This window comes from Catharus ustulatus, chromosome 3 (assembly GCF_009819885.2).
Source record: "Catharus ustulatus isolate bCatUst1 chromosome 3, bCatUst1.pri.v2, whole genome shotgun sequence".
Taxonomy (NCBI): Eukaryota; Metazoa; Chordata; class Aves; order Passeriformes; family Turdidae; genus Catharus; species Catharus ustulatus.
In genome coordinates this window covers 48428428-48443001 of record NC_046223.1, presented here as the reverse complement: position 1 = coordinate 48443001, position 14574 = coordinate 48428428, and the positions used below count along the sequence as shown (strand labels likewise).

Here is a 14574-nt window from a genome sequence, read left to right as displayed (position 1 = left end):
AAAATGTCTCAGTTTGCTTACTAATATATATGTGAAAGAAATATGTGGGAAAAACAATCATTGATCAAACAGAAAATGAAACATTTTTGGTTTAAAAAATAAAGCCCATAATGAGAAAATAAAAATTATTTATGAAGTCAAACGACTTTTAAATCTTTAAATTCCCCACATACCTTCTAGGATTATAGTAACCTGTGGAAGGTCATTATAGTTATAAGGGAAAAGATTAAATAAGCACTTAAGCAGACATAAATAAAACAGACAGGTTAAAAGCTATTAAATTGAACAAGAGTAGAGGGAAAGTTATCAGTGCTTTAAAGGAATCCAAACACAGAAAGAAACAAACACAATGTTGAAAATAGCTAATGGGAAGTAGCAACTCTGGAAGCACAAAATCTTATTAAGTCTCAAGTCATCTATACCAAAGAAAGTTCTTGGTCCATAAGGAGGAGTATGATGAATATATTACAGGAAAACTTCTGTAATGAGTTCAGAGTTTTTGCCCCCAAATAACACATAGCAGGATAGAAAATTTGCATTAAAATTACAAGACAATATGATTGAAAACTAGTAGCTAGAAGGAAGCCTAAGGAAACAGCCTTCAGCCAATGCTCAGCTGCAGGGTTGTACCCCTTCCTCTAACACAAATACCCATCTGTTGAGGGAGAAAAACAGGAGACTGAAAAGAGTTCTTGAAAATGGAGTCTGCATTCTTCCCAGAAAAAAGTCAGAGTGAAAACAGGTAACACTTTCTGTTTTAGGAAATACTGAAAGAAAGTGTTTATATATACACACACATATATATATATGTCAGCCAGTCATTTGGATCAGGAGCATGCAGGGAGAGATATGCCTGTGACAGAGGTGTCAGGGGGCAGATGGAGGTGCAGTGGCTGCCCTGGGCCATGGGCCATGGCTGGAAATGTAGCTTGGTCTCTAAACCAGCAATTTCATTTCTCTGGGGAAAAATAAATCGGCAACATGTGAAGGAAAAATATATAATAAAAAAGAAACAGGATCTTTTAGTTATTCTTGGGAGGTAACTGAAGTTCCAGAGGTGTCATTGAATTCACTGAGGGATGTTTTTGCTACTAAAGCTTTTAAAATGAGAGATGGATTATACTCCAAGTATGGATATTTCTAAATATGTCTGGGTTTATATATTTCCCAATATTTCTATTTTTATTTTACTGACTTTTGCCTGTACAAAATATAAACAAAACCATTCTTAACTAGTTCTGTATGGCCCAAACAGACAAAAGTGTGCATGTTTCATAGGGAATGAAAAATAATACAACATTTCATAGAAAAAAAATAATTAAATACAGAATCAATTAAAAATGTTATGGAGGACACCATTAAAAATGTACATACTGGTGTCATGCAAAGGCATCTCTGCAACTCCATTCTCTGTTTCAAAGGCTTCAATCTGCCAAATTTGGGTAAATAGTGACTTTTAATGGCATCTGATGAACCGATAGGCATAGATGCTGCCTAATTCAACAGCATCAGTTAAATGCAGGTCATTGAATTAAGAGTGCATCTGTTATAACTCATCATTTTGTTCTCCATAATTTTAATAAGCAATTTTGCCTGCATGCTTAGTGGAAATATTACAACATCTTCCTGCACCAAGAAAACCCACAGGACCTATTTATCTGGTTCAACTGCATATAGTTTAAACAGAGGGTCAAACAAAAGGCTTGCCATTTTGCCCAGAAGACAGGTCTAAGATCTGCCTTAAGATTACAGCACATCTGCAGGAGGAAGAACACTTTTCCCCAGGTGCCTTAAGTCATCCTGAGCAAAAGGAATACCAACACCAAAGATGCACCAAGGAATGACAACCACAACCGCTGAGAGTGAATAACCTGAGATTCAGGACGAGGAGGCATCCTGGTTCTATTTTCTGTGCATGCCAAGATTTGACGTCTAGTTAACCCAGCTGGGGCTAGGAGCCCAAACAGCGCAAGAAAAGCAAACTCAACTCGGGCAAAGAATGTTTTGTCCTACCTCAGATTTAGCCCTCAGGTGATCAAGCACTGCATGCTTTTAATTTTACTAGCTAGGGATATTTTTTTTTAACTGTCCAGAGAACAAACGTGTCTGAATATTGAGCATGACACAAAATGTCATGAACGCTTAAAGTTGCGGGTCCTTCAGCTCACGGACGAAGATGCGAAGGGAAGGAGGCTGTTTAGTCGGACCCGTGGTGAGAATGTCCCTACATAAACAAAGGGCCCGGGATTGGACGTCGTCTTGGGGAGGGGAGGGCAGAGGGGGGAGCGGGAGGGTGCGAGGGGGAAGGAGCGGAGCCGGCTGTGCCCGCAGGTCGGGCGGGCGCAGGGAGGAGCGGGGCCGGGAGCGGAGCGCGTGGGGCGGCGGAGGGGAGGCGGGCGGGAGGCGGCGGGCGGGCAGGCCGGTGTGAGCTGTTTGGCCACCGGAGCCAATCGAAAGCGGGGCCTTGATCCTCTCCTCGGGCAGTGGCTGCGCCGAGCCAGTGCCGCGCTCCCCGCAGCCGTCGGGACCGGCACAGCCGCCTCGCTCTCTCCGCGCACCGCTGGCCCCACCGAGCGCCTATGGGCATCTGCAGCCGGCCGGGGCTTCGCACCACCGGCACCAGCGGCAGAGGGCGGCGACCGCCACCGCGCTTCATCGCCCCTTGGGATCTATAGCCGGCGGACGGAGCGCGCTGCGGACCCTTCCCCGCCTCCGTGCAGGTATGGGGCGGCCGGGGGCGCCCTGACCCGGCACTGTTGCTCTTGCGGCCGGTCCGTTCCCTTCTTCCTCCTCCTCCTCCCCTGCCCTCCTACCGCCCCTCCGGGGACAGGCGGCGGGGCCCGCGGGCGCGGTGACAGCGCGGGGCCGCCAGCAGTCCCGTCCCGCAGCCCCACCGCGCCTTCTGCCCGCCCGGCACGGCACGGCACGGCCCGGCCCGGCACGGCTCTGCTCTGCTCGGCGGGGCGGCCGCACGGCTCGGGGCAGCGGCGCGTCCGAGCCCTAGGCGCCCGCGGGGCGCTCGCCGGGCACGGAGCGGGATCAGCGGGAGCGGCGCCGAGCTGCGGCTGCCGTGCTCCGAGCGCCCCGGGAAGTTACCTACCTGCACCGCCAGGTCCCCGAGCCGCGCGTCCCCACGCTCCCTCCCAAAGGGAAAACCAGAAAAAAAATAGCTCGTGCTCGAAACCTGTGCCCCTTTGTACCTTTCTTTCTTTGCTTTGGGTTAATGATGGTTTGTGATTATGAAACCCCACGAGGGATCAGCTCCAAGAGCGAATAGCATTACTTTAAGTCATGACTTGGAAATATACGTGTGTGTATACAGACGCTCTTTTTTTTTTGTACCTTGAACTTGAGGATTATACAAACCCATGTGTGTCTCACAAGGAGCTCCTGATTGACTTTCTGCTAAAGTTAAGGAAATATTTGTGCTTCCACAGGTCTTGCAGAATTGGAGGCACAGGTCTTATAAAAAATTGCAGTGGCATTTGGCTGAACAGCTCTTATTTTTAGCATACTATTGTGAAAGTGGTTATATAACTTCTGGTGGATTTTTGAGGACAAAATTAACAGCTCATAACAAGTTAAACCTCTTTTTCTCTTTCTCTTTTTTTTTTTTTTTACCCTCTGAAAGAGGAGAAATAAACAGAATTAAATCCCAATGAGTAGAGTCAGGTGAACTTCAGCCCAGCGTTAGAGATTCCCTGAGAACAAGCCCTAGGTCATGAATCCCACAGCCCTCTCAACAGTCACGAAGCAGCAGGTGCAAGACCAAGCAATGTCAGAGCCCCAGTTAGGAAGCTGGTTATCAGGCTGCTTCAAGGTTATTTCTTGCTAAACCAGGGTGAAATCAGCAGGCACTTCAGAATCTTATGTTCTCACCCGTGCCAATACAATACAGATGCTGTGTTTCCTTAAAGGATTGGATTGTTTCTTGAACTTCAAGAAGTGCGCACAGCCTGAAGTATTTGCTTATAACACTTGATGTATTTTAATGCCGATGCTTCACTTGCAAAACTTGGTTCCTGCTTCTCAGGCTGGTCTTTCTTCATTGCTTGCAAAAACTGAAGAAGACTAATGGCCTAAGATTTTAAAAAAATCACTTCAAGAAAGTAACCGTGTGGAACAGCAGTGTGCCTGCATTGAGAGCCGGGACATGAGGGTGCTGTGACAGTGTTCAGGCTCTGAGCAAGTGGTCTCTCTCTCACTTTTTTTGCATGGTCCTTGTGAACTGCTGTCATCCAAGCGAAGTCCTAAGTTCTAAACATTTGTGATCACTGTGCAGCTGAAAAGAGAGAACTTGTTTACAAAATCTTTGTTGTAGGATGAGCGAGAAACCTAGCAAGTAGGATTTTGCCTTCTCACCTTTCTTGTAGCCCACTGTTCAGGCAGAGCTCTTGTGTGCGGGGAGGAGGAGTGTCTGGTAGCAGCAGGTTTTGCTCAGTCTTCCACTGCAGTATAAGTGAAAGATGTGTCAGTGAAAAGCATCAGTAAGACCTCCACAAGAGTGCCACAAAAATAAATACTACTAACCTATAATAATACTGCTAAGATTTTGAGCTGATTTGTTTAGCTGAAATATATTCTTTTTTAAATCTTTCAAATAGACTGTGCCTGACTTTCAATGAGGAATAGAACAAATGTATGAAAAGTTGAAGAATTTAACTGCAGAGATTTTTGTTTCTTTTCTTAGTACTGGGTGAGGGTGAAAATTAGTATCTGAAGTACCTATTGAACTGCATCAGTAAATTGGAAAATGCTTGGTTTCAGTCACCGTTTGTCAATGTCTGTGAAAATGTAAATCTCAGAGATCGAGATAATATTTTTTAATAAATAGTCCTTTTTGAGTTTTGTTTAATAAATCTGGTATGTGGTTTATGCTAACACTATTGTTAAAATAATGTAATAATTCTAACCCAGGTATCAAAAACTGATAACTGGGATTGGTACAATGGTATTTACCAATTTCTGATCTAGAGTTAGAATTGTTTCAATGAGGAGTTCCAAGTTACCCAGTAGGAATCGAGTGTTTCAAGCTCCTGTGCAGACTTACTGACGTATGAAGAGTATCTTTTTAAAGAGTAGCGCAACGAAGTCTTTCCCTCTGCTCACAGATGCTCTCGGGTGTGGTTGTGCATTTACAGTGTTGCGGTTCATGGCAGGAGTGGGATTTTGATGCCCATCCTTCAGTTGTTCCACTTACCGTCCATGTCATGTACGTCATGGTGGGCTGGTTGGATTCCTTTAAGATGAATCTAAACTAAAAGACATGCTAGAGTTGTTACTGGAAATATGATCCATAGGACCAGCTCTAGCCTGAAGTAAAACCCTATAAAACACATACAGTATCTTCTGTGCCTAAATGTTTTGCTGTGCCTGTCAGTTCCTCTTGGCCTGTGCTAGCTGCTACAGTAGACCTGGTCCATTTGCACCATGCTGTTACTGAGGTACCATGCAGTCTGAAGCCCATACTAGCTGTCTTTCCCAGGGATATGGGCTAGTCCCTGCTTCTTGGCCCATTGCTCAGATATCTGTTATCAAAAAACTCCTGGTTCAGCTGGAGAGCACAGCCCTGCAACCAGCCAGAGCTGTCCTGCTGAGAACCCTTCAGCTCAAAATGAAGAGGGCTAAATTTTTTTCCCTAATCTGGCATGTAATAGCAGACTAGTTTTTTGAGTGGGAACTTCGGATAGTGTAGTCTCATACTTGTGTGCTGGGTGTGGACACAGAAGTTGCATTTAGGAAAGGACAGCTGGTTCTTCGTGGTTGTTTGCCTGTGACTGGCCATAGTCCTTCTGCACATATAAGGGTCCATAAGGCTGTTTAGAGTCCTCATTATGTTTGAGAGTGGTGAAAAATGTTGGCTTGAAACTTTAAAACTGTCATTTAGAAATGCTTCACCATGTTCCCTTGGTGCAGCATCGTGTCTGACTGCGTTTCCAACAGGGCACCAGTGGTATGGCTTGGGAGGAGATCCCACCTGTGGGGGTAGTTCCTGGGCTCCGGCACATGATGAGAATCATGTTCTGATCCTGGAGTCTAGTTGCCTCAGGCAGGGGGCAGTGTTTAAGGGGAGATGTTTAGAAACTTCCACTTAAACTTCAGGGTTGATTAAAACATGTTAAACATTTTTTTTCTGCAGTTTTCACTGTAAAGACAAAAAAAATTCCATTTTCTCTCTCGTGGTGTTTTGGCTAGCTTCTTACAGTTTCATGTTTTTCTTTAGTTTGCTTCTTTGGGAAAAAGTGATTTTAAGTTGAAAAATTATTTTGTTAATTATAAACACTTATCTCTTTTATTAAAGCATTTCTTACTTAAAAATACATTATTGGAGCAATTAGGGATCAAATCCTTCTTTCATGTAGAAACAGAAACCTGTTGTTGCTGCTGCAAAAAAAATTGATTTCTTACCAGCTCTTCAGTTTTACATGTGCTTCCACTGGATCGTGATGGAAATGATGGGATTGCATGTGTATGGCGTGCTTGATGCAAATATTCTTCTTGTCCTGGATCACTGTGACTGCTCCAAGACTGCTTCTTGATTGCAGAAAATGTTGTGCTATGTGAAACAAAAGAAAGGGAAAAACAAGAGAGCTTTTCCTTCTCACATGACTGTATTTCTGTTGCTAGAAGTTCTCTACTCCAAGTCTTATTTCAATGCATAGCTTCTCTGTGGGATGAAGTACAGATTTAATATGAGTTGTGTAGATGATGATATGTTACTTGAAACCATGGTATTTCTTGTTCTCAATGCATTAAGCCTTTTATTAACAATTTTAAGAAGATTTTTGAAGCCTGTTTCAGAAAGAGAAGCAGACCATAAAAATCTGTCTCGCTCCAGGACATTAAAACAGAGGGCAATCCATCTTTCAATATCTGGTGTGATACAATCATGGCAACTTCAGTTGTAACCTATCTTTCTCAAAAAGTCATCTTACAGCACCTACTTTTAACTTCTTTTCTTCTGTGCTTAACCATACTTATCTGTGACATTCTGAATATTTTGTTCTTCATTGCTGTCCAGATAATATCTCTAAGAGTTTAATGGTGTATTTTAGATTAGCCATGAAAGTTAGGGGGATTTACTAAGGTCAGTTTTTCATATAGACCGTGCTGCCATAAAGAATTGGTTACACTGTAAACATGAGTTGTATATAGAAATATGCGTGCTACTGTCTTTATTACAAGACTTTTAGAGAAAGAAAAAGGGTAAATTTATCTCTAATTCCGGACAGTTTTAACGTCATTGTTTCTTAGGAAGTATTTTCAGAAACCATAATTTGCAATGAAACTTGAAGAAATTAAAACCGTGATGTATTCAAGTAGAGAAAGACTGATAAAGCTTTTGTTTCTGTCTATTTTGTGTTAAGGAAGTGGGAGAAGTAAAGTACACTGTGAAAGGAAAATATATTATTTACCCTCCAAATTTCATTTTGGAACCAGTTTTTATTGAGTGTGATGGGCAGTGCACAAATGCAACATCAGACTGTGGATTTAACACAATAAATCTTGAAAATTTCCTGAATTTTTAGCATCTCTTAAAACTTGGAAACAACACTTGTACAGCTCATGCAGAACGCCTTGTTGACCTTGTGTTGTACAAACACTTTCTGGAGTTGGAAAACTGTGTTGAGCTGATCTAGATGTGAATTAGTTGCCCGTCTCTGTTTACATGCAGTTTTGTTGTGGATTCCAGCCATGTCTCATCTATCCTATTACCCTACTTAAGTGCTGTTATGATAGTGCTCAAATAGACTGATATTATACAGTAGTGCTAAGAAAAAAACATTGTAAAAATTCTCCTTGACCATTTCTGGCATGGAACCGCAGGTTTTTTCCCTGGTGCAAATCTCAGACCTAATCTCATTTCCAGTGAGGCCAAAACACTAGCTTGGCTTAGAGTTAAGCGAGATCCTGCCCATAAATCTGGCTAGTCTCCATTGAGATAACATCTAGAAAGTTGTCATTTAAAAATATGTGGGAGAGCTTGGGATAGGGATGTAAATAGTGTGTCAGAGCTTCTATCCAAAAGGAAAACATCCAAAAGGAAGCTCTCAGATATCAGACATCCTTGCTCTAGGCATGTTCTTTGTTATGATCCATCTATCGTTTGTCTGTTCCTGCTCTGTCAACATAATTTGGAGCTCAGTGTCCTTTTGTGAGGAGCGCAAGGAGGCTGACAGGCAAAGAAGATGGGAATATGTGGACATGTCACATGACTTAATGGATGCATCCAGTAAAGTCTTCTAATAAAGAGAGATGGCTATCGCTTGTATTTTGATTTAATTTGTTCTCTGGCTGGCACCTTTCATATTGCTACACACAATGGATTTATACTAAGCATGTTTATTGACTTTGGTCTATAGTCTTCATTAATGATGTCGATGGAAACTTTGCCTGATTCTTCAGTGAGAACAGCTTTTGCTGAAGTCTGAAGAGTGACTACTTACAAACTGAAATTCTCAGCATCTTGGATTCCATGTAGGCAGTGGAAGATTGTTCATCTGTCTCTTTAATACTTCCATTCCTTACTGAAGCTGAGCCTTTGGTAAAGTCATAGCTCAGAATGTGTGGCTTCTTAAGATGAAGATTCAAATGTCACGGAAACTTATTATGATTATTAGGAATATTTATTGGTTTTTTCAAAAACAACAGAAGATATGTGAAAATAGCACCATTGTGTTCCATTTTTTATGTATGTAATGACCCTTTTCCCTGAAGGAAACAAAACAAATGTACACGACTGGAAATTGAGCTAGATGTCACCTGAAACAGTCTTGCTTTCAGGTTCCCAAAGTCCCTTAAGTCACTTAAGTTATTCAACAATTCAGCCTAGATCCCACCTTTGTCTATTGTACATTCCTCTCAAATGAAAAGAGGCTTTAAATACAAACTGTACCATAATACATCCCATTTTGTTTTCTCTATCTAAATTTTTTTCAAGTTGTCTGCATTTGATGTTCTTTCTCCTTGAAAGAGCATTGCAAAAGCTCCTTCACAAAGTAAAGTCTCCTATTTTCTGAATTCTAGATGCAGAATTCTGGTTGCTTTTTCTTTCAATTCAGGTAGACGGCTTCCAACTAGAAAAATATTTTTCTGTCGGTGTTTCAAAAGCTGACTTTAAAAATATGATACATGCAAACGCTATTTTGAGTACCTATCAGAATTTGCCAGTCTTCTCTTTATAAAAATAGCCATGTTTTTTTTCAGTCCAAAAATACAATATTTTGTGAAACTCGTTTCTTTGGAAACAAGTTTATTGTATTATTCCAAGTTGAACCTAATTATTTTCTGGACATCTCTAAGGTTTCTTTAAAAGAAGCATATGATATTACAGGAAGAATGTTGCTCTTGTTTGCCAGAGAGCTGTACTATGTTTACTATAATAAGATTAAAGGAAATTTGAAAGTCAACGCTAGCTCAGTGGGAAACTGATAAACACACGTTGTACTTGCAGGAACACTCTGCCCAGTAGTATTAGGAAATTTATCACTATTTATTTAGCAGCTCAGACTCTCTCCGCCAAACAGATTTGGTGTCCATTTAAAAGTACACCAGATGCTAAAAAAACTCAACAATATGGATGTGATTTGCGGATTCTGAACTGTTATCTTGGCATAATTATCTTGTGTGGCTTAGGATTGGGAATCTCATAGCATAGTCTCTCAAAATAAGGAGTCTGTATCTTATGGATCCTGTTGCTTTCCAAAGACTGTGGTTTGATTCCTGGCACTTCTGGTTAGGTCAGCTATTACCGCCACAGTCATAAACAGCAATTTTCAGAATTTGAGCAAGCTAGACAAGGGTGTAGCTCCTTGGAAAAGTTATTCTGGAAGAGGTAAAACCAGCAATATCTGGATCCATATCTGGCATTGGCAGACTTTACTCTTGAGAAGCAATGGCTGTCCTGTCTCATATTTACTAACGTTTGTTTATTTGTGCCTTGGCCAATATTTCAACTAGGGAGTGAATTCTGGAGAAAGAAAAGGCCACAGGGATGACTTTTCATTCTAAGTTTGAGTCAAGAGGTCATTTTTGCATGATCACAAATACTGCTTACAAATCAGTAAAACAGAATGAAGTAATTTTGTTATGAGATGCATGCAGGAAATCTTTTGGGAAATACTAGGAGTAGAAGGGAATGTATAAGCACACAATGATATATAAACTACTGTTGTAAATGTCTTCATCACCTCTGAAATGTCAGATATCTTGCTAAAGTGGGCAGATACTCACTGTGTGCTTCTGAGCATCACAAAAGGCCACTGGATTATTCTCACCATGTGTTGGTTGTAAGTAGGAACTGCAGGATGAAGTCACTATCGGTTATAGAAACTACTACAGTTAGCTGTTTATGCTGTGTATGGTAATATATTTATTTGATAAGTAGGTGATTAGGGAAATCAGTTAATTTCCACACTCCTCTCAACCATTAACTTTCTTAGAAGCAAGCCTAAAAAGCAAGGATCACTCTTTGTGTGAAATTTATGGATTTGTATGTTAAGCATGAAGTCGCCCCAAAATATTAATTCCTTTTCCTGGTGATGTAAGATGTGAATGTGAACTCCTAACCTGCTTCAGATATTAAAGTCTGATGTAATTTGTTCAAGGTATGGAAGAATAATCTCATTTCTCCTGTGTTCCTCTCCCCCCAAATGGTCTGTAAAGGTCTGTGGAATCAGTGGAATGACCTTTCCATGCCCATTTCATTCCATTTCATTAAGGGCCATGCCTTTCCATTATAACCATGACTGTAGTACAGTCTAGCATGTTGTGGAGTCTTCGAGGCTTCCAGGAACCATGGGAATTTTTATTCTGGTTTTAGGTGATCCTAGTAGAACTGCAAATGCAGGCGTATGAAGCCCATACCAAGGATTTCCTGTCTCCGGGGAGACTGCTGTGTCTGTAACTCTGCTGGCCACTCTGGGGCTTCAGGCCACAGCTGGACTGAGTTCTGCAGATCTGTGCTCGGCAAGTTCACCTGCAGATTGAAGAAATCTCTGTCATTAGGTAAACCAGATATTGCCTGTTTTGGCTCTTCTGCTTAGCTTTGTCCACATGGATAGGTAGGCTGCAGTTGGAGTGCCTGCAGTGTGCCCTGTTATTTACAAATTGTACATCAAGGCTCTACGGCTCAGTGCCAGTTCATCTCCCCTCTCAGACTCTAGCTTCATTTACTCATGTAAATAACTGGATAGCAGTCAAACATGACTTAAGATGTTACTTTATCTGAATGTGTAAAATATAAAGAGTTTGAGATGCTAATGCCGTGTTTGTTGTTTGGCTTTTCTTCTTCCACACTGAAGTTTAGATGTGTTTTTTAAGAGCATTGAAACTTACTGGTCATTATATTTCTCACAGGTTAAAATTTATTGTCACTGTTTATAAAACCACCCCGAATTAGGTTTTTTTTATTCTTAATTTAGAATCTGCATGGTTAGATTTGTATTCATTAATGGGAGGCTTATTTTAATAAAATAAGTGAACTGCAATTTAAGATGTTTTGGTTGTGAAGTGCTCCTAATTAGATTGTTTCACCAATATATTTATTTTTCTTTTAAAAACATTTGAGTGCTCGCCTACTTTGCTGTGATTAAGGATGATGCCTTAATTTGAGCAACAGATACACTTTGAACTTCTAGATGTAAAATAACGTATAGCGATTAGTTACACAGTGGTGCTGATAGACTTCTTTGGGTGAAAGTCATGCTTCAGTGTGTTTTTTAAGTCCTGTCTTTATAGTAATTATAAACCTTTCCTAAAGCTTCTGTGATGGCCTTTTGATTTCAATGCATGACCAATGTTTTTTAGGTGACAGAATCTAATAATCTCTGAAGTCTGTGTCATGGTTTAGCCTTGTCTGACTGCTGAGCCTCACACAGCCACTGATGCACTCCCCTGCCTGGTGGGATCGGGAGAGAGAATCGAAAGAGTAAAAGTGAGAAAACTTGTGGGTTGAGATAAAGTTGGTTTAATAGGGAAAGCAAAAGCTGAACATGCAAGCAAAGCAAAACAGGGAATTTGTTTACTGCTTCCCATGTGCAGGCAGGTGTTCAGCCATCCCCAGGAAAGCAGGGCTCCACTGTGTGCAGTGCTGACTTGGCAAGACAAATGCCATCACTGCAAACAGTTCTCCTACCATGTCACCATATAGTCTTGAATATCCCATGTGTGAAGTGGGGTCAGCTGTCATGGTTGTGTCCCCCCACTTCTTTTTCATCTCCAGCCTTCTTTTCTAGTGGGGTCAGATCAGAAGCAGAAAAGGCCTTGATGCCATTCAAGTGCTGCTTGGCAATAACTAAAACTTTATCAACACTGTCATATCCAAAACAGCTGTGTACCAGCTACTGTCAGGAAAATGAACTCTATTAACTCTCCCTGCCAAAAGCATCACAAAGTATTAATGGTCCAGAGAGTATCCATGTTTTGTTCTTCTGCCTACAGCTATGCCCATGTGGCATCGCTTTGTCTAAACTTATAAGCTAAAAGGATCATACTGCCTTTGGCTCTGCTTCTGACCATTAGGCTGTGTCTTAATTCTGTTCCAGCCTTTCTTTGTGCCCTCTGGCATGTCTGAAATGGTATACAATCAATACATATGGAAAATTGGCTCAGAAAGTGTGCTGCAAATGTTGACTTGAGTGTTCAGAATGCTGTGTATCCTCTGATGAGGCTGGTAGGTGCAGACTCCTTGCATGATGTCTTGAAAACCCTGTTAGTACTGGGTGGCCTTAGTGGTCTAGATAGATGGGCTTAGTTGCTAACTGTGGAAAATCTTTAGATAAGATTGTTATTTAAGAGAGGGCTTGGAGACCAGAATTCCCAAATCTTCTGAAGTGATGTCGGCTAATGGGAGTGGTGAGACCCAGGAACTGTTTTTCCCAGAGAAGCTGTGTATGTCCTATCACAGAAACTGTTCAAGACCAGGCTGGATGGGGTTTTGAGCAACCTGGTGTAGTGGAATATGTTGTTGCCCATGGCAGGGGGATTGAACTGGCAGGTCTTTAAATTTCCCTTTTGACCCAAACCATTCTGTGTTTGTATAATGCTATCGTTTGAGCAGAACCTTATGGTTCACTTTATGAACTGTAAAAACTCTTATTGTCATTGAACACTTTAAAAAAAAGTTATGAAAGGCTAACATGTTTCTCTTATTAACTGCTTATTGCAGTGTGATACATGTGCATGTAAGCAAGTATGAATAGTATCTAAAAGAGGTAGCTATGACCTTATGTGTAGATAGAAAAAATTTAAATGTTTTGTTTTTCTGCAAAGCCTATAAGGATGTGAATTCTAATGCAGATTCGCACACACTGGATTAAATTCCCTACAGAGAACGAGAACAATGTGTTACTTCAAGACAATGCAAATATACACTTATACTTAAAAAAACTTCACACTTTTAACCATGCCTTCTATACAGTGAGAATTTTACCCCAGTGCATATGCTGTGTTGCCCTCACAATTTAATGTTTCTAACCTGGGACATCCAAAGTTTTTGTCTATGGTTTGCAGAAGACCATCCATACCTGTAAAAAAAATTTACTGTAGTAAAAGAAAGAGACTGCAATTGCTAATTGCCCTCACACTTTACTTTTTTGAAGCAGCATATCTAAACCCAAGTACTATAAAGTGGGGAAGAGAGGATTTGCTTCTGATGAGTTGAATTATACCATACATAGATTTTTCTTGGACAGTTCAATTATACCCTTTACTCCGTGGAATTTTTATGGTGGGTCAGCATAATATTTAAATGGAAACCTTCAAAACAGTTTTGTACCTACTTAGGTTTTATGATAAAATTTGTATGATTTAATTCTGAAATTATTCAATCAGCTTTTCCTGAATTTCTTTTGTAAAGTTCAGAATTTATTTAAAATTTGAGTTAAACTAGCTTAGGTGCTTTGAGACAGGGAGTTAACCTATCAAAGATACATCCACTAAAGGGCTGACATTAACACTTCTGAATTTCATTCTTTAAGAGTCACCTTTTTATAACAAGATAAATGCACTTTCAGCTCTACTTGCAGAGAGTGGCAAAAGCATTCTTTGGGTAGCCAAAGTAATCTAAAATATATCTTATCTGGGAAACCTCAAAGGATCTATTTATTCAAGAAGTTAGGAAAATTTAAGGGATGTATACTTACAGCCTGGATTTCAGAATACACAACTGTTGCCTGCACATTTTAAGAGGACTGTTAATTTCTTTTAATTAAATAGAATGTTTTAAACATCATAAGCTATGTCTTCACAGAGTTTATAGGAAAGATATCATGCCACACTAGAAATTTATGTAAGAACTTGAAAAGTACATTCAAGAAGAAAATCCAAACAGATTAATGCTTTCATGTAACTGAAAAAAAAAGAAGAAAAATGCAAATAGTGACAGAAATGAAAAGTGAGTTGAACTTTTCAGTGGTCTGAAGTTAAATTCCTGACTGTTTATGGCTTCACAGTGTGTGTGGGTTCAACAAGTGGTTCGGGCTTTTATAAAGCAGCTTTAGGAATTTTTTTATTCATTGCAAACTATTCTGCTCACGCATTCACTGTTTTTAAAAGTATTTTTACACGGCAATT

General features: G+C 40.6%; 1 protein-coding gene across 2 annotated transcripts in view; it reads left to right on the top strand.

The window, feature by feature from the left end:
- The first annotated feature begins 1636 nt into the window (after positions 1–1636).
- GREM2 (gremlin 2, DAN family BMP antagonist) overlaps positions 1637–14574 on the top strand; it is a 42121-nt gene continuing 29183 nt past the window's right edge. Inside the window, exons 1-2 of one of the 2 annotated variants that reach the window (XM_033056695.2) lie at positions 1637–2212; positions 2485–2720. In XM_033056695.2, coding sequence (XP_032912586.2) covers positions 2177–2212; positions 2485–2720 — 272 coding nt within the window. In that variant the 5' untranslated portion in view covers positions 1637–2176. Of the gene's footprint in view, positions 2213–2484; positions 2721–10822; positions 11008–14574 lie in introns of those variants that run through there. The other variant, XM_033056694.2, reaches the window with a different exon arrangement.